An 18414-nucleotide genomic window follows, 5' to 3' on the forward strand; every position below is an offset into this window, starting at 1 on the left:
GGATTCAGAATTGAACCAAACAGGAGTGCTCAGGGCAAACCAACCCTGACCTACAAAAAGTTTCTAAGGAGGATTTTCTTTGGATGAGACTTAATCTAATCAGAACACTTTACTAGGGAAAAAGATTGGGAGGAAGGGAGTCTGAAGTTAGAAGGTTGTCAGGCTGCTTGAAAGAGGGGTTATACATAAGGCTAGTTCTGCCTGGAATTGCAGGGGCATCATGTTTCTCAGAAGTCCCATTCCCTGCACTGGTTTAGCTATGAATACATAGTATCTTTGCACAATCACAGGATGTTGGGCCACTATTTTAGCTGGAGTGCTGAAGTACACTGAAGGCATACTTTTCTTAGGTTTTTTGTTACTCTGTTCAGTTTACTAAGTTCTGTTCTTATGCCTGGTGCTCAGCTAAATACTAGAAAACACCAGTTTCCCTAATCCTGTTAGTTATAGCCTTTTTAAGTAATCGTTTAAGTGTTTGAGTTCCTAGTGTGTACTTAAACACTGCTGTAGCTTGATCTCAGAACTAACTATAATCTATACTTCAGAAATTCCACTCAGTGTCTGACCCAACCACCTGTACAACCTGCCTTTTGTGTGAATGAGTCCTTGGAAAATGACATGTTAACAACTTCATCATTTTGGTTTCCTTCTCTTGGAAATTCAGCTCCGATGCCTTCTTCCTGCTTCAGATGTATTATAATGGCAAATTTAGTTACTTGTTCTTGTTGTCTGACTTTGAATTCAGAGCGGTGTGCTATTAACTGACATGACTAATTATTGCTAATGATTGTGTTTAAGTGTTAGTACTTCTCATTTCTGAAGACTTCTCTATTGAGTATGAAATTGCTCATTATAACCAGGAATCAAGAAGTACTAATCACTGATAAAATGCCTAATGTTCACTTAGCTAGATAAGAATATGTTCTTCCATTTATTGTACATTCAGGTCTTCTTTAAATTACATTCATGTTCTTTATTAAAGTGTTGTTTGTGTTTTACAGCTCTGACTTGGCATTTGATCTGGAAGGATATGTTTTCATTCTGATAAATGATGTCCTGACAGCAGCAAATGGCGCATATGTAAAACAGAAATTAGATTCAAAAGTAGGTAGCAATCTAAATCTTTAAGAGATGTTTATTGGTTTTGGGAGTGGTAATGTTTATTTGTCAGGAAAAAAAGCTGGGAATAAAGAAAACTACTTAGGAGAGCTGGGAAAGACCTAGGGATCTCTGAGGGTAAAATGCCCATGCTTTGCTACTCACATAAGAAATTCTTTCAGTTATTAATTAGCAATTAGATTTTATAGTTAGCTTTTCTGGAAGGGATTGGGTGATTATTGACTTTGCGAGAGGGATGTAATTAGGGTTGTTCATTACAGGAAAGTGTTCATGGCCGTGTTCTAGAAGGGTTGGTGAGGGACCTGGGCAAGAAAGAAATATCTAGAAGCCCTTGAGCAGATTTGAGAAGTGAGAGTTGAAAGGGGCTGCAGATCAAGAATGCATTTTGTCTATTTGTCCCACCAAATAATGGGAAACTTTACAGAGCATTAGAATTCGTTAGCCTACATCTGATTTCCTTAGCCTACATCTCATACACATGAACTAGCCACACCTATCCTTTTTCTCTTAACTTGCAGCATGCATACAAAGTCTTTACAGGTATTTTTTGTTTGTCGGTCTACTATATACTTTAAATATATACCCACTAAGTTTTATTTTTAGATCAAGCCAGACCATCAGAAAGCGGAGTATTCGAGCCACATTGCTTTCACTACATTATGGCATAAATTCACTTTATTGTAAGCAGCTGTGTAGGGGAACCTGGGTGGCTCAGTCAGTTGAGCATCTCACTCTTGGTTTCAGTTTGGGTCGTGATCTTGGGGTCATCAGATTGAGCCCCATGTAGGCTCCATACTCAGTAGAGAATCTGTTTGGTGTTCTCTCTCTCTCCACCCCCCCCCCCAGATGTAGAAATTCGATCTCTCTTAAATAAATAAATCTTTAAAAAATAAGCAGCTGTGTAGGACTCAGCTGTATATATCATAGGGTTGTTATTGAAGGAGCTGTCCTTTCTATCATGATGTGTCCTGTGTAAGGACCCACATGAGATTTCACAGATGCCACTATAGTTTTTTCTGAACAGTGGTATATTTTTTATTTCATAATTAAATCTTATAACTGAGCATGACTATCTTATTTCCCTACCCATGTTTTCTAAACCATATGACCTTATCGAGTGAGTTTTTAGTCTGCTCTTTTATATGTAAAATATTTCTGAAACTACTTCAGGTCATTTTTTTGAGTTGAGATCAGAAATGTAAATGCCCAGCTACTCAGTGGTAGTATTAATGTCAAGTTTGTATTGTCGAGGTAGGGGCCTTTCCCTTCTCCACATAGAATGAGTGGCCATCCCAGTAGCTTTCATTATTCTCAGAGGTTTGTTTTGAAGATTTTTGAAGAAATGGGAATAGGGTCAGTATAGATTGTTTCCAACAAATTTTCCTTATATATACTTTTATGTCTTGTTCTCCATTTATTTGCTGTGGTGACTGTATGATTGTATTTTAATGGAAGCTACTACTGTTAAAAATTCTTATCTTTTTGAAACAACTAGAGAAAAGGGAGCAGTTAGAGGTTTCGCTTTAATATGTTTTTGGTTTTTTTTTTTCCTCAGCCCATTTGCTGCTTTGGAAAATAAGTACCAGTGATAACATTCCATTTGTCCAGCACCCTCCACTGGCTGAAACAGTACTGTCCAATAGAATTTTCTGTGTTGATAGAAATCTTACATATTTCTGCTGTCCATTAACGGGAGCCACTAGTCACATGTGGTTGCTGTTGAGCACTCGATAAGTGACTGGCACAACTGAGGAACTGAATTAGTAGTTTAATCATAATTAAATTGAAATAACTGCGCATGGCTAGTGGCTACTGTATAGGACAGCACAGTCTAGAGTACATCCTAGAACCTACAAAAAGCAATGCGTGCTTCTGAGTATTTTATTCTCAGGAGAGTCCTTCAGTTCCTCACTTAAAAATGACTTATGACTTACTTGCATTAGAACTTTTAATCATATTGATCTGCTTTTCATACTTCATGGATTAAGAGCAACATACTAGGAGATGGAATTCTATTTAGAGGTAGAGAGGTGGTATAAAAGGTCAGCTCACAACAGAAGATACAAACAGGAAAACTATAAAAGTCAGATGGAAGTACTAAAAAATGGAGCAATTAAATGACATTAAGGGCGATATCCTATAAGAACACAATACAATAATGCGTTTTTATGATGATACCTTAAATTCAGTTTTAGTTGATGTTTAAGAGGCAGGGGAAAAGATTTCAAAAGATTTCAAAATAGTTAAGATGAGAAAATAAGAACAGTTTGACATTTAAGTTTTTGGTATTTGTCAGTTGTCTGGATGGTGTGTGTCTGTGTGTAGGCATCCTCTACTTCCTAGATCACACTCGTATCTCTGGCTGACAGAGTATCTGTGGTTAAAGGTTGTTTTCTTCTTCTATGGCCTTTTCCTTGCTGCTTTAGAAATTAGGCACATCTTTTCACTGATGCCAAGGCCACCACGAGCAGTCAGTTATTTGTTTTATCTGAGAGGCAGTATGGCCACACTTAGATGCTGTTAATAAGTCAGAAGTTTTAGTATCACCGATAGTTTCAGGGCTGCTAAAATCATGGTCCTTTGAGCTTAAGTCACGTGGTATAAAGACTTTGTGCTGCATTTCCAACCTGAATGCAGCTATTGAGTTTAAAACATTTTTAACTTAAAAAAAAAAATCATACAGATAATACATATTTATGATGGAAGTAGTAGAAGATATAGACAAGCAAGAAAAAAAATCTAAATCTCTCTCAATTCTACCATCAAGTGAGCAGCACAGTTTTGGAGGGTAAGTGTGTGCACTCGCATTTGTGTGTGCACACTTAACTATATACAATTTTAAATGAAAAAGCAACATATAATGTTTTCTAACCTATATTTTTCATGTAGTGCAGTTTCATGAACCTCTTTCCTTGTCAGTCAGTATTATTTAACCCTGTTAGTGGTTGCATAATATTTCTTTCTATGATTGTATCCTCATCTAACCACCTAGTTTTCTGTTGTTGGGTATTTGTTCCCAGTTTTTCAAAGCTGCTTTTGAGAAGGTAGATTGACTTTTCACATCGTTCAGTCTCCTTACATCAGAGAAGTTAGGCAGATATAATGCCCCATCCTCATTACTCCTTCATCCCCTCCCTGCCCCAGTCAAACTCTAGCCTACTTTTTCAGGTGACTGCATCTGGCTGAATGTTTTACAATTGTGCAAATCAAAAGTGAACCCAGATTTCTCATACGCTCCCTGTGTTTGAAGACGTATGTGGTTCTTTTGTTGTTCCCCAGTAGCTGAGGGCACAACGAGTCACACTTTTGCGAACTGTAGATAATCTTCATTGAAACTCACCTATACATTTTCAGAAATACTTCACTGGCAAGTTACAGCTGTCTGTGTTGGTCTAGGTAGGAGCGTGTGTGTTGGTATCTATCCATCTCTCTCTCTCAAATGGCACTTCGTTGTGGTTCTGAACAGTTCAAGGCCTCAGGGTAGTGTTTGTATAGAAGGGTGTGTGTATTCAAAGTCACGGCTTCCCTGCTTGCTGCTTGGAGGTATAGCCAGTTGATACTATTTTTATTTCTCTGATTTTTAGCACTCGGAATCTCAGACAAATTTAAAATCTTGTATATTTGCTTTTTTTCCCCCCTTTTGAAAGCTTACATTATTTCTTAATGTTTGCAAAATGGCTGATTTGCTGTCTGTATGGTTGGGGAGCTGTGTGTGTGTGTGTGTGTGTAGGGGGTGTGTGTGTATCCTGTATAGAGTTGTGTATATCTGTCTGCTAGAACCCAATGAAACACCTAATTATTTACTATTCTAGGAGCTGGGGAAATATGGCCTGCTCTATTACAATGCACTGTTCATGATTCTGCCCACCTTGGCCATTGCATATTTTACAGGAGATGCGCAAAAGGTAAGACTTCCTAATCATGATTTAATGTCTTATTTTTTTGAGCTGTATTATTGCTTGTGTCCACAGATAGACTGTGGGGTTGGTAAAAAGTAATGTGCTCACTGAGTGGCCCAAAACTGAGAGCTTATTTTTTTAGCTTGTTAATATCATGCTAACCTTTTTTTCTTGGCGTAAGTATTGGATAGTACTAAAATGGCTCAAAATAGCTTTGGCTCTTACCGTAAAAATAGTACGTGCCAACTAGTGTCCTTCTCTTATGTGTCAGAAAGCTAGAGGGAGGAAATTTTTACATTTCTACTGAACTACAAAATAAGAATAGTGGCAGGCTATCCTCAAGAAACAAAAAATCCTGAATTAGTAAGGTTTCTTCAAACCTAAACAAAATGCTTGGCTTTCTAGAAGTTCTGTTTTATCGTACAGTTGTTATGCTGGCTTAAATCCCAAGCTGGGTTTTTTCCTCAGGAGATATTTAGCACCATGTGGTAACTTAACTGTGTAAATAGCAACTAATATAATAGTTTACTCATTTTCTGAAATGATTAGCTAAATAAACCCAGAATAGAGTAGCAAATAAATCAATATGACATTTTTTCTTAAAAGGAAACCCATATTCATAGGAGAAAAATTGATATATAATCCATTTTGTTAGGATTCACAAAATTTCGCAAACTGGATGGAAACCTAGAATTTACCAAGTTTCTGTAACAAGATTTCTTCTAATGAGTCCTCTGGCTAGTAGTCTCTTCAGAACAAATGTGTTGGTTATTTACTCTAATGACAGAGACAATTTCTACATATCAATGGGGGCCAAAATAAAAGTTCTGAAAATAGTTAGATTATTAAAAAATTGTTCTTCAAAGATAGGAGACCTTGTAAAGCTTATAAAGGTGCTTTGTTTTATTCATCAAGAATGCTTTCTTTTTTGGGGCGCCTGGGTGGCTCAGTGGGTTAAGCCGCTGCCTTCGGCTCGGGTCATGATCTCGGAGTCTTGGGATCGAGTCCCGCATCAGGCTCTCTGCTCGGCAGGGAGCCTGCTTCCTCCTGTCTCTCTGCCTGCCTCTCTGCATGCTTGTGATCTCTCTCTGTCAAATAAATAAATAAAATCTTTAAAAAAAAAAAAAAAAGAATGCTTTCTTTTTAAAAACTGGCACAGAGGGACTCCTGAGTGGCTCTGTCGGTTATTTGTCTGCCTTTAGCTCAGGTCATGATCCCACATCTAGGACATTCAGATCAAGTCCCGCATCAGGCTCCCTGCTGAGCAGGAAGTCTGCTTCTTCTTTTCCCTCTGCTTCTCCCTCTCCCTCTGCCTCTCTCCTTGTTGTGGTCTCTCTCTGACAAATAAATAAAATCTTTAAAAAAAATTAAAAATAAAAAAATAAAAAACTGGCATAGAGCATCTTGAACAGGTATAAATGTTTTAATGAACTGTGACCTGGCTGCCAGCAGACCTAAAAGTGACTCCAAAGTAGGAAATGGAGCTGTTGCTCTGACTAATAAAGAGTTTTGAATAAATATTTTATGATTGTGAAAAAAGTGGGAAGAGAAACTAACATTTATTGAGTCCCTATTATGTGCTAGTCACTTCATATTGTAATATAATGTAGTCCCCAGAACAGTTCTAGAAAGTTTGAACTATCTCTCTTTTACCAATGTGGAAATAAGGATTCAGGGAGACTTAGTCCCTTGCCCCATGCCATACTGTCTGTGGGTAGAGTCAGGGTTTAAACTTAGGCCTAACTCCAGAAGCCACGGTCTTTCCAGTGTTCTTCCTCCCTCTAGGAGACTCTAGCGGAAGCACCTCTTACTCTTTAGCTTTGGGCCAAGGATGTAACGTAAAGTAGCCGAGCCCCTCATGACAGCATGGATGGTTCCAAATCTTGAGGCCAATCTGTACATGACAAGTTGGAAGAATTAATGTAGTTAGGTATTTTATAGACTTGGCAAAGATGCAATTCTCATTAATTGGAAACTTTGACTAGTAGCTTGTAGATACTTGAAAAAATGGACCAAAGGAGATAGTTCTTCATTCCAAAGGGATGATCATTTAACTAGAAGTTATCTGCCAGGTTATAGCATTATTCATGCATATTTGAAAGTTCAGTAACATTCAGCTTGAAATGCTGATTGAGAGTGTTTCATCAGAGTGAAAAAAGTTGCTGTGTCATCTACATATAGGTTGAGGTTTAGATTTTCCCTCTTATTCTTTTTTTCTTTTTTATGTGGAGGAGTAGAATTTGAGTAATCTTTTTGTTGTTTCCAACAAAAGTGCCAGGCAAAGGTCAAGAAAGGTTTATTTTGGGGGCACCTGGGAGGCTCAGTCATTGGGCGTCTGCCTTCGGCTCAGGTCATGATCCCAGGGTTCTGGGATCGAGCCCCGCATCAGGCTCCCGGCTTGGTGGGAAGCCTGCTTCTCCCTCTCTCACTCCCCCTGCTTGTGTTCCCTCTCTCGCTGTGTCTCTCTGTCAAATTAAAAAAAAAAAAAAAAAGAAAAAAGAAAGGTTTATTTTGGAAGAAATGTTTTTTTAAAAAATGACAGAATTCACCCAAATACTTTCAAGCTGGGATGATAAACTAGTAGAAGATGAATTTATTTCTCTGTAATCAAACCCTGTCAGCATTTTGGTTTCACATAAATGTTTGTTTATCCTCACTCTTATTATTAGTTAATATTGTTCTTATAAAACATTTTCTGGGGTGTAGATGGGCACACTGGCTGGCAGTCTCATAATATCATACTTTTTTTTATTAACGTTCTGTCCTTCACATGCTCTCCTTCTGACCTTCTCAAATAGTTAAGTGTTACTGTATGTCTCACTATGTTAGGCTCAGGTGATAAGAAAAAAAGATGAATTAGATGGTTTTCTTGCCTTTGAGGACCATACAGTTTTCTTGGGGAGTAGACCTATCAACATCAGAGCAAAACTGTTATAGGTTCTGTGGGAGAAGTGTTTTGGGGACATCATGGGATGTAAAAAGGAATCATTTCTGTCTTCTGGTTGGGGAAGAAATGCATCATTGAGTTTTGCCTCCAAACAGAATTGAGATATAAGTGATATAAATAATTAGTGTTGTCTTGGTAGGTTATAAATTACATTTGAAACTTAGGAAGTGAGAATTCTGTTTGACTCTGTTCCTAAATTCCTTAGGAGACAAGATACTGCAATTTCATTTTAAGTTCAATTGAGATGAGTATTTCTCAGCATCTTCATTGTGCTAAGAAAGCTATATCTTAAGTTCTCTGTGGCATATATGAGAAATATGATGTAGTCCTTGCCACATGAGGGAGACGCTGGCATGTTACAGGGATAGTGTAAGATCTGGCACCAAAATACATGCCTGTTAGTCAGTACAATAAATATTTAGGAAGAAATGGGTGTGGGTTGAATATCAAGATTTGCTTTCTAGAAGAGATAGGGCTTGGTTTTCTTGTCCACCAAGAACAACAAGAAATGCTAACCTGTGCCGGGAGTTGTTAGAGATATAACTCAGGTAGCTGAGTGGTTTGCTCTTATTACCCAGCACAGAAACAGTGTGTGGAAGCCATAGGCAGCCTGATGCATCCAGGAAACTCACGGTGGTCTGTGACAGGCTGCGGTTGTTCTCCTGCTGCTGGAAGATTCATTTTCATAGTAGTCAGTAGTCTGTCTGTCTGAAGTCCTGGCAGAAAGGGTTTCGTATGACAGAGGGGATATATGGCAGGATTTTGCATAAGAGTTTTCTACTATTTTGATTCGTTTTCAGGAGGTATCTTTTAAACTTGTGCTTTTCTTTTAAGATGCATATATGTGTAAGTAGATGTGCATGTATGTGCATTTTTTTTTAAGAGTGGACACTTTTTATGGGGCAGTTTAATCATTAAAGCTGTTCCCATATTAGCAATTTGAGGCTACTTCTGGCCTTTAGGAAGACTTTACTTATAAGATATGTACCCAACAGGATGCTTCTGCATAAATCACTTTCCCTGATCCTCGCTACATACCTGAGAGATAGGTATGTTATTTGACTTATAGAGGTTAAGGACATGATTAAACCTCCACAGTGGCAGAGCAGAGCTAGAATCAGTCTGTCTGACTTCAGATCAAGCTCTTACTGTTGGCTTGACTACTACTCTCAGAGCCATGCACTGCCTCTCTGATTTACATTTTTACATTCCCTGTTTGGGAATTCCATGCAGGGCTCTCTTTTTTTTTTTTTTTTTTTTAAAGATTTTATTTATTTATTTGACAGAGAGAGATCACAAGTAGACGGAGAGGCAGGCAAAGAGAGAGAGAGAGAGAGGGAAGCAGGCTCCCTGCTGAGCAGAGAGCCCGATGCGGGCCTCGATCCCAGGACCCCGAGATCATGACCTGAGCCAAAGGCAGCGGCTTAACCCACTGAGCCACCCAGGCGCCCCATGCAGGGCTCTCTTAAGAACAAGCTACTGAATGTGAGGAACGTCATCAGAGTAGTAGCAGAAGTGCAGTTTCTGCAGCTTGGCCTGGTTATTACTTAATCTTTTACAAATAATCATATTTCTCTTGTTCAACAAATATTTACTGAGTGTACTGAGTGCTTTACTCAGGTGCTGTTCTAAATTAAAAAAAAAAAAAAAAAAAAAAGACATGTCCCGCTTAAAGGAGCTTGCAACCCAGTGGGTGAGATCAACTAAACCTAGATTTGTATCATAAGAACCAGGAGGAAAAACAGAACAAGGAGGAGAGTGATTGGGGAAGAGCTGCTGGAGATAAGGTGGCTAGAGAAAGCATCTTCATCAGTTTCACTTGAGCAGGCATTGGACTGAGTGGACTGAGATCAGTTTGTGTGGCTCTTTGGAAGGGTCCTCTAGTTGGAGGGAAGAGTGGGTTCTGAGTGCTGAGGTGGGAGTGCTTACCTTCTTCACAAGGAGCATTTTTTGAGTAGGTGAATACCAGGAGGATCAAGGTGGGCCTTGAAGGATGTGGAGGAAGAGAAACCAAAGGAACATTCCAGGGGGAATGGATGTCATGAGCACAGATGTAGCCGTGGGGACAGCCTCATCAGTATTCTTAGAGGGTGGCAGTTAAAGACGTTGGGGACCTTCAAAGAGACCTTAGAGAGCATCTGGTTTAAGCCTCTTCTTTCACCTTTGGGGAAGTTGGGGCCCAGATTGGGCTCAGGACTAGACCCTGATTTCCTGACTATAACTAGTACTCTCGTTTCCCCCCCATCCCACATATCATACCCGCCTTCCTTCTAAGTTGGGACAAGTGCTAGATACAGGAATTTGAAATTTACTCTGCAGAGATGATGAATCCCTAAAAGTTCATGACATCGGAGGTAGAGTGGAAAATTGGGGGCAGAATGCAGAAGCAGTGTCCAGTTGGATGAAGCAACTAGTAACATCCAGTTCTGGCCTTGACCGCTGTCTGATTTTGGATGATGAATCCCTTCTGCTCCTCCATCCTGCTGCGTCATGTGTAAACTGAGTAGGTTGTAACAATTGAGTTGGTTAGTTTTCTAGGTAGGGCCCTTTTCTGGCCTGAGACAGAATTTCTGAGGAGCAGAAGGGATGCCCATGTGGAGACGAGCTGCTGCTGTTCTTATGGGTGGCATGAGCCCAGATCCTCCCTGAGTCCCGAATACCAGTGCTTCTGAACTTGCTCTCATCTTTTGGACTCCTGGCTTTCTTGACCCAGAGCCATTTTCCATGGAAGCTCTATATGTATTATATGAAAATATCAACAAGATAGATTGTTAAAGCACGGTGTAATATTGCATATGTTATGCTATGTTTTGAGTAAAATAGGGAAAAATAAGACTATATGTATACATTTTATTTGCTGATTTAGTAAAGAAACTCTGGAAGAATATGCAAGAAACAAAGTAACCACCAATTTGTGTCTGAGCCTATGTGTGAGAACAGGATAAGTATAGAACAGGAATGGGAGGGAAACTTTTCACTGTTTATCTTTTTATATTTTTTTGATTATGGAGCCATGTAAATGTATTTTAAATTACCTTTTATAAAAGGAACAGTAAGAAAAAGATTAAGTTTTTCTATAAATAATGACTATCCTATGATGAATCCCAGTTTAAAATTACTGAGGGTGGTGGAACAAATTAATTAATTCTCATTATTCAGAGTTGGAGACTCTTGACCCAGGATGCAGATTAAAGCAAAATCCAAATTGTTTTTCTCAAAATCTCACTGTTAACCTTAGAAGTCAAAGGAGAGAAAAGTCTCCTGTGTTAGGGCAGGAATCCAGTAAGAGGGCTCTGAAAGTTCAGCTCCCCAGAGAGGCAGGAGTTCTACAGAGTAGTGGATGGGGCTTACACAGTCTTTAAGCAAGAATTGAAGGCCAAGGAAGAAGGAAATCTAAATTACCATAAAAATTGAAAGGGAGGAGCCAATTGAACAGCTTACCCCAGTGAGCACATAATGCAAATCCTTGGCAAAGCTTTCTGAGAAGCCAAACGTGTATATCCGGGGGGTGGGGTGGGGTGGGGTGTGTGTGTGTGTGTAGTTTTTTAAGAAGTTTATTCAAGGTTCTCAAAGTCCTGGCTTTACCAGAAGCCAATGAACCAATATAGACAACATTTAGTTCTTTTAAAACATGTCTTCTAATTTTAAAACATTGTCTTTCTTTTTCTTTTTCTTTTTTTTTTTTAAAGATTTCATCCATTTGACAGAGAGAGATCACAAGTGGGTGGAGAGGCAGGCAGAGAGAGAGAGAGGAGGAAGCAGGCTCCCTGCAGAGCAGAGAGCCCGATGTGGGACTCAATCCCAGGACCCTGAGATCATGACCTGAGCTGAAGGCAGAGGCTTAACCACTGAGCCACCCAGGTGCCCCAAAACATCGTCTTTCTTAAAAATACAGTGTATTTGGGTGCCTGGGTGGCTCAGTGGGTTAAAGCCTCTGCCTTCAGCCCAGGTCATGTGATCCCAGCATCCTGGGATCAAGTCCCCACATGGGGCTCTCTGCTCAGCAGTGAGCCTGCTTCCCCCTCTCTCTGCCTGCCTCTCTGCCTACTTGTGATCTCTGTCAAATAAATAAAAAATTAAAAAATTAAAAAACAAAAACAGTGTATTTAAAAGCCAGCTCAGTGTTAATAAAAGACATCTGGTTAACACAGATAAAGGTAGATCAAGCATCAGTTGACTAATGGCTTTCCAGAGTGTCAGTTAAGACAGACTGTGTTTAAACTTGTTAGTTGTTGCCTCCAAAAGGGAGTGTGTACAGCACAAAGCCAGTGATTCACAGTCACAGGAACTGGAGCCTGGCTTTTTGACAGCATACCCTGCTAGGTGTTCTCATGTAGAGATGAAGGAACAGACCCCTTGCTGTAGCTCTCACAAGGCCAGTACTGTAGTCATGGGTACATTGTATAATGTCTTCATTATATCACTGGCTAAATTACATGGCTCAGATGAATTTTACAGGAAAAGTTGCTGCGTGGATGGGTTATGTGGAGATGTCTCTTACTAAGCATTGCTGACTAGATAATGAAGAATTTTAGGCTGTTGGTTCAGCCTGTCCAGCATTATTAATCTTTTCTGGGTCATTCTGGAGACAGTACAGACCGATTCTCAAACCCTGAGTTATTCTTTGCACACAGACAGGTCCCTTCTGCTTTCTGGGCATCGGTGTCCTCATACGTAAAACAAGTGGGTTGCATCAGTTATTCTTCAGTGAGGAATGACTCTCTTTGCCCAATAATATGTTGTTTGATGGACACAGTAATGTGGTTACCCACCCTTACCTTCGAGGCTAGGCCTTCTTCACAAAGAAAAGTGAATGACCGTATTAATAAGCTGGCGTGTGGGGTTTTTGCCATGCTACATAGATTTTAGGTAGGTGGCAGAGCCCAGTGAGAAGAGAGGGTGAAGGTATCTGGGTTCCAGTTCCTTGTCAGAGCTAGGAGCAGGAGAGGGCAGAGCAGAAGCGATGGCCAGTCATTACAGTAGCGCAGAGGATAGGGTGGGTAACTCAGGACCACTGGCTCCGTGAACTTGTCTGACTGTTGCAAGCTAGGCAGGGAACCATGGGAGCCATTTGCTCCACTGACCTTATCTTCTGCCTTAGTAACTTTCCTAGCAGTTTACTTTCCAGGATAAGGTTTCAGGTTTTTTCTCAGTAGTTTTTTGGGAAAAGAATTTTCCAAATAGAATGCTGTCATTCATCCACTTTTTTTCCTTACATGAAGTTTAAAGACTAAGTGATTTATTTTTAGACTTTATAGTAAGCAGGTTTCAAAACTTCTAAGGTATCAAAACGTATAAAAAATAATCATTTGGGGGGCGCCTGGATGGCTCAGTGGGTTAATCCTCTGCCTTCGGCTCAGGTCATGATCTCAGGGTCTTGGGATCAAGCCCCGCATCGGGCTCTCTGCGCAGCAGTGAGCCTGCTTCCTCTTCTCTCTGCCTGCCTCTCTGCCTACTTGTGATCTCTCTCTCTCTCTGTCAAATAAATAAATAAAATCTTTAAAAAAAAATCATTTGGGTTTTATTTCAAATCTCAATTAAGCTGGTGACTCTTTACTTAGCAAATTTTCCTGGGAGTGAGAATGTTACATCTAAGACTCAAGTGTACCCTGAAATTATTCCATGCTTACTAAATCAGGGGTGACGAATTCGTGCTTATGTTCTCCTGCGCTCAGTGTAGATATTGCTGCATAGTCCCACACTTCCTTGCTAAACCTAGACAGAGCCTCAGACTGTCCACCAACATAGTAGTTCAGATGGCCACAGTAGTCTATCCCTAGACTAGATTTTATTGATTATGTTGTTGATTATGTGCTGTTAGTGCCTAATCTTACACAGACACTCGCTTTCTTAATTTCCTTAACCTAAGCAACTAGAGAACACTTTTTTTTTAATTTAGCTTTCTTTTTCAAATATTTTTGTTAACTGAAAAGTCTCATTCAAACCAAATGCCTATTTTTAGGAAGTGGTAGGTCCATGTAACCTATTTGCCCGTTGATTATGCCACATCTTTTCATGCCCGTGTTGTGTATTGGCCAGTGGTATTACATTACACCACCAGCACCTATAGAACCGGAGACTTTGTTCAAAACAGGAGGAAAGCCTGAACATCTTTGTATGTGCTGTCTGTAGTCACAGCTACTACTCAGCCCAGATGGAGGATTGCAGGCCTTGTGGCAGGGAGCCCATCTCGTCTGTGTTACACAGAATGACCAAGCAAGGCCTTCTCTTCACAGTGGTTCTTCTGTTAGCTTTCTCTAGAAGCAGAAGTTTTGCTTTAAATGTTGTGGTTTTTTTCCTCTCCTGATTAACAAAATATATGCTCCCTGTGCTTTCTGTGTTCCCTGTCTTAGGGAAGAGAAAAATTTGCATGCAAATCTGTCACTGAGAGAGAACAATGTTGGAAGTTTAAGTGAATAATAATCTCTTCTGTATGTGAATTTTGTATAAAGTGCTTGCATTTCGCTCCCTCCGTTGGTTTCTCACAAGAGGCGGTTGGTGCAGACTGTTGTCTATATTTATAATGTAGATAGAGGCTTAGAGAGGCTAAGTGACTTTATGATGGACTCACAGAAAGTTAATAGCAGATTTAGAATTCAGACACCCACTTTTTGACTCAGGGGTCCAACAGCAGCCATGTGAAGCTATCTAGGAGAAAAAATTCAGAATGTATTACCTTGTCTTTGGTTTTCCCCAGTACTTAACTAATGGAACGATGATGGGTTATGGAGCTGAGCAGACACCTAGTAGCTGGATAATTTTGGGAGAGTTACTTAACATGTCTGTGTGTAGGACATAATAGGCTCTTAGCAGGCAGTAGCTTTGGTTGTTTTTTAATGCCGTCTTTATGATAGAGTAGACTCCCCTGGCCGGTGGTACTGGTGGGTCAGATTTCTCCTTCAGCTATACTTTCAAACGGCTGCTGCTTGTTCTGTTGCAGCCAGAGGTCCGTTCCTGTGGCAAAGCAGAGGAATGCAACAGGCTGCTGGTGCCAGATGGGCTTTCTCCAGAAACAGGCCTAGTATTTAGGGAAGGAAATAATCCCATGAGAATTGTTTTCCTGTTTTTGAATTTTATGTAAATGGAATCATGTTCATGGGATTTATTTTAATATTCCACAGATACAGTTATTATGTTCCCAGAGGGGACTGTGCAGTATGTATTTGGGTGTTTTTCTATATAAAATTTAATGCTCAGAGTAGAGAGCCTTAGGCTTGGAGTATATAGACTCAAGGCTACCATGTATTAACTGTGTTATCTAAAGTAAGTCACTCACTGTCTTCTGGGGATAAGGCTTGGTCCTGTCTACCTCACAGGGATGTCACGGGGATCACATGACATTGATGTATATAGAAGCATTTTGCAAACTATAAAGCATTCCATAAATATAAAGGTAGTTATAGTTTGTTCTTTCGTTTATTAGCGGTTACCTGACTAAACTCTCTTCAGCATAGTGCCCCTGGGCCAGCTGTGGGGCCTGGCACATGACTGGGGACTTAGATGTCAGAATGTACATTTAGGAGGAGATATTTAGAGCTAAGGCAGGAAAAGAGCTCAGGTGTAAAGAGAGGTTTATTTGAGGCCTTTGCCAAATATCTGATTTCTTTCCACTCCGCGGTCACTAATAGCAGAAAGAATTAGAAATAATATTTACACATAATTAACATCACTTATTGAACTGGATGGACCTCCTTCACATCAGGCATTATATCCATGTTGTCTTTAATTCTGATAACAACTCGACAAGATAGGTGTTAATATTCCACTTATTATTTATGCAGAAACTAAGGTTCAGCAAATCCTTATGGTCCATCACACTGGCTTTATTCTCTTAGTGACTTTGGGGTAAAAGAGTAGCTTATCTAGGAAAGGAGGGTAATTTAGAGTTGAGGAAGGTTCTTAGGCCTGAGATTTCTTTTATGTGTTTCAGCGTCAGTGAAATAAAGTCTCTCCTTTTAAAGCTGATCTAACACTCATGTTAGAGTTGGAAGAAACTTTAACAGGCACCCCCTTTAACCTCCCTCACAGAAGCTAAGGCTGGTGTAATGAAGCAGGGGTGGGCTCGTGCAATGTCCTGGGCTTCTGATGCCTGGTATGCTGCTTTCGCAGGGCCCATGGCTTTTCCTGCTGGGTGCTGGTAAGCCTCTCAGAGAGACTTCTTCCAGTGCCCACCTGCTGGTTTGCTGGGTTATGCCTTTTCTCCTCAAAGAAAGACAAAATAAACTCAGTGCAAAAACTAATGAGTCTAATGCCAGTAAAATGACTTTTACCATTTTAAGGAAATTGAAAATGACATAGATTTAATAGGAAACTTGAAATCTATTTAGTAGCATTACAGGTAGGTTTGTGGGTGTATTAAAAAGTAAATTCACCTTCTCAGCCTGTAGAAAATGATGCTAAGCCAGGGAGCATGGGTGTTTAAATCACTTCAGTTATTTGTGCCTAACAACAAACACACACTTGGAGCGAGGCAGATGTGACATTTGACATTGTTCCTGCTCTCAAGGAATTTATAGTCTTGCTGATAGAGGCAGGTCTCCTGAGTTCTAGGCCTGTGCTTTATTGTGTTTAATGGTTTCTCATCATACCATGTTTACAGGTATGGAAGAGCATAGCATAATGCTCTGTATGACTTCTTTCCTTTATTCTTTGTTCTCTAACGAGCTGTGGAACACTTTCTATTTGCTGTCACTTCGTTAAGCATGGTGGTTACAGAGATAAACCCTGAAGGCATTCACAGTGTCTGGTTAGGTGATCATGTACGTACAGATACAGAGAGTCACGTACATGCATGTCTCATATATGCAGTGTCCGTGATAAAAGTAGCACTTAGTGTTTGGGACAGTTTGGCAGGAAAGTGCCTGATGTGAATGTGGGTTTTTGTGCAGAGCTTCCCAGTGGAAGCATCGTTTGAGATAGGTTTATAATTCATGTCAGTGATTGGATTTGAACTTTTGCTTCTAGCCATGATGGAATAACAGGGATAGGATTTACCTTCTTGCCTTAACCTACTAGAATACCGAATATATATGAAAAATGGTTTCAGACATTGGACAACAGGTAGTAAAGGATTGTGGAGAGAGAAAGGATGAGAGGAGAAAAGAAGGATATAAAAAAAGACCAAATTAAACTTCTAGGGATGAAAAACATAATAATCTGAATTGAAAATAAAGCAGAAGGTATTAAATAGCAAGCAGATTAGACATTGCAGAAAAAAGATCAGTGAATTAAAGAAATAGCAATAGAAACTAATAGAAATAGCAATAGCTACTATAGAAACTAGTGCTTCCAAGATGAAGCACATGGAGAAAAAAGCCTTGAAAACAAATGAACAGATTACTAGTAACATGGGGTAGTATCAAGAGATCTAACATATGTGTTAGATCTATTGTCCTGAGGTGTAACTATGAGGTGTAATATGTGTAACTATTGTCCTGAGCAAGGGATGGGGGTAGGGAAAATTTTTGAGGAGATAATGGAAGATTTTCTTTCCAAATTTGATGAAAACTAAATCCACACATACAAGGCTCAACAAACGGTTAAGTTATATTATACAAACTGTACCATAAAGAGGGACATTTTTTAATGCTGAAAAATTTATATCAAGTAGCATAACAATCCTGAATGTGTATGTACTTAATGAGAAAGCCTCAAAATAAATGAAGCAAAAACTCATGAAGCCGAATGTAGAACACTTGAACACCATCATCAACTAATACGACCTAATTGACATTTATGGAACACTCAACAACAGTAAATAAATACTCTTTTCAAGTGCACATGGGACATTTACCAAGATAAACTACATTCTGGGCCATAAAACAAGTGTTAATAGTTTAAAATAATTGAAATAATAGAAAGCATGTTCCCTGGCCAGAACAGAATTAAACTAGAAATTAATAACAGAGATATATATGGAAAAATCTTCAAATACTTGGAAATAAACACACCTCTCAATAGCACCTGGTTCAAAGAAAAAATCATGCAGATTAGAAGTCATTTAGAATGAATGAGAATCAGAACACCACATAGCAAAATGTATGGGTTGCTGCTAAAGGAATGCTTAGAGGGAAGTCTAGCTTAATTACATGCATACATTAGAAAAAAAAGAGAGATCAAAAATCAGTGACCTAATAAGCTTTTCCCTTAAGAAAGTAGAAAAAAATAAGAGCAGGTTAAACCCAAAGGAAACATGAGGAAGTTAAGAGCAGAATTCAATGAAATAGAAAACAGAAAAGCAGTAGAGAAAAATCAATGAACCTAAAACTTGGAGGTCAATAAAAGATCAATAAAATTGCTCAACCATTGCCAATTGATAGGGACAAAAAGTGAGAATGCACAAATTATCGTAGAAGGAATGAAAGTGGTATTACAGAGCTTGCATATACTAAAAGGATAATGGCATATTATGAACATTATGCCATAAACTAGAAAACTGTGTCTGTGAAA

The 18414-nt window shown here is 39.4% G+C and overlaps 1 protein-coding gene across 1 annotated transcript in view; it reads left to right on the top strand.

Moving 5' to 3' along the window:
• The window catches only part of SLC35D1 (solute carrier family 35 member D1), a 42687-nt gene that overhangs the window by 5573 nt on the left and 18700 nt on the right, over positions 1-18414 (top strand). Inside the window, exons 7-8 of the mRNA XM_047725372.1 lie at positions 1002-1104; positions 4932-5024. Of these exons, the coding sequence (XP_047581328.1) occupies positions 1002-1104; positions 4932-5024 (196 nt within the window). The remainder of the gene's footprint in view (positions 1-1001; positions 1105-4931; positions 5025-18414) is intronic.

This window comes from Lutra lutra, chromosome 4 (assembly GCF_902655055.1).
Source record: "Lutra lutra chromosome 4, mLutLut1.2, whole genome shotgun sequence".
Classification (NCBI taxonomy): domain Eukaryota; kingdom Metazoa; phylum Chordata; class Mammalia; order Carnivora; family Mustelidae; genus Lutra; species Lutra lutra.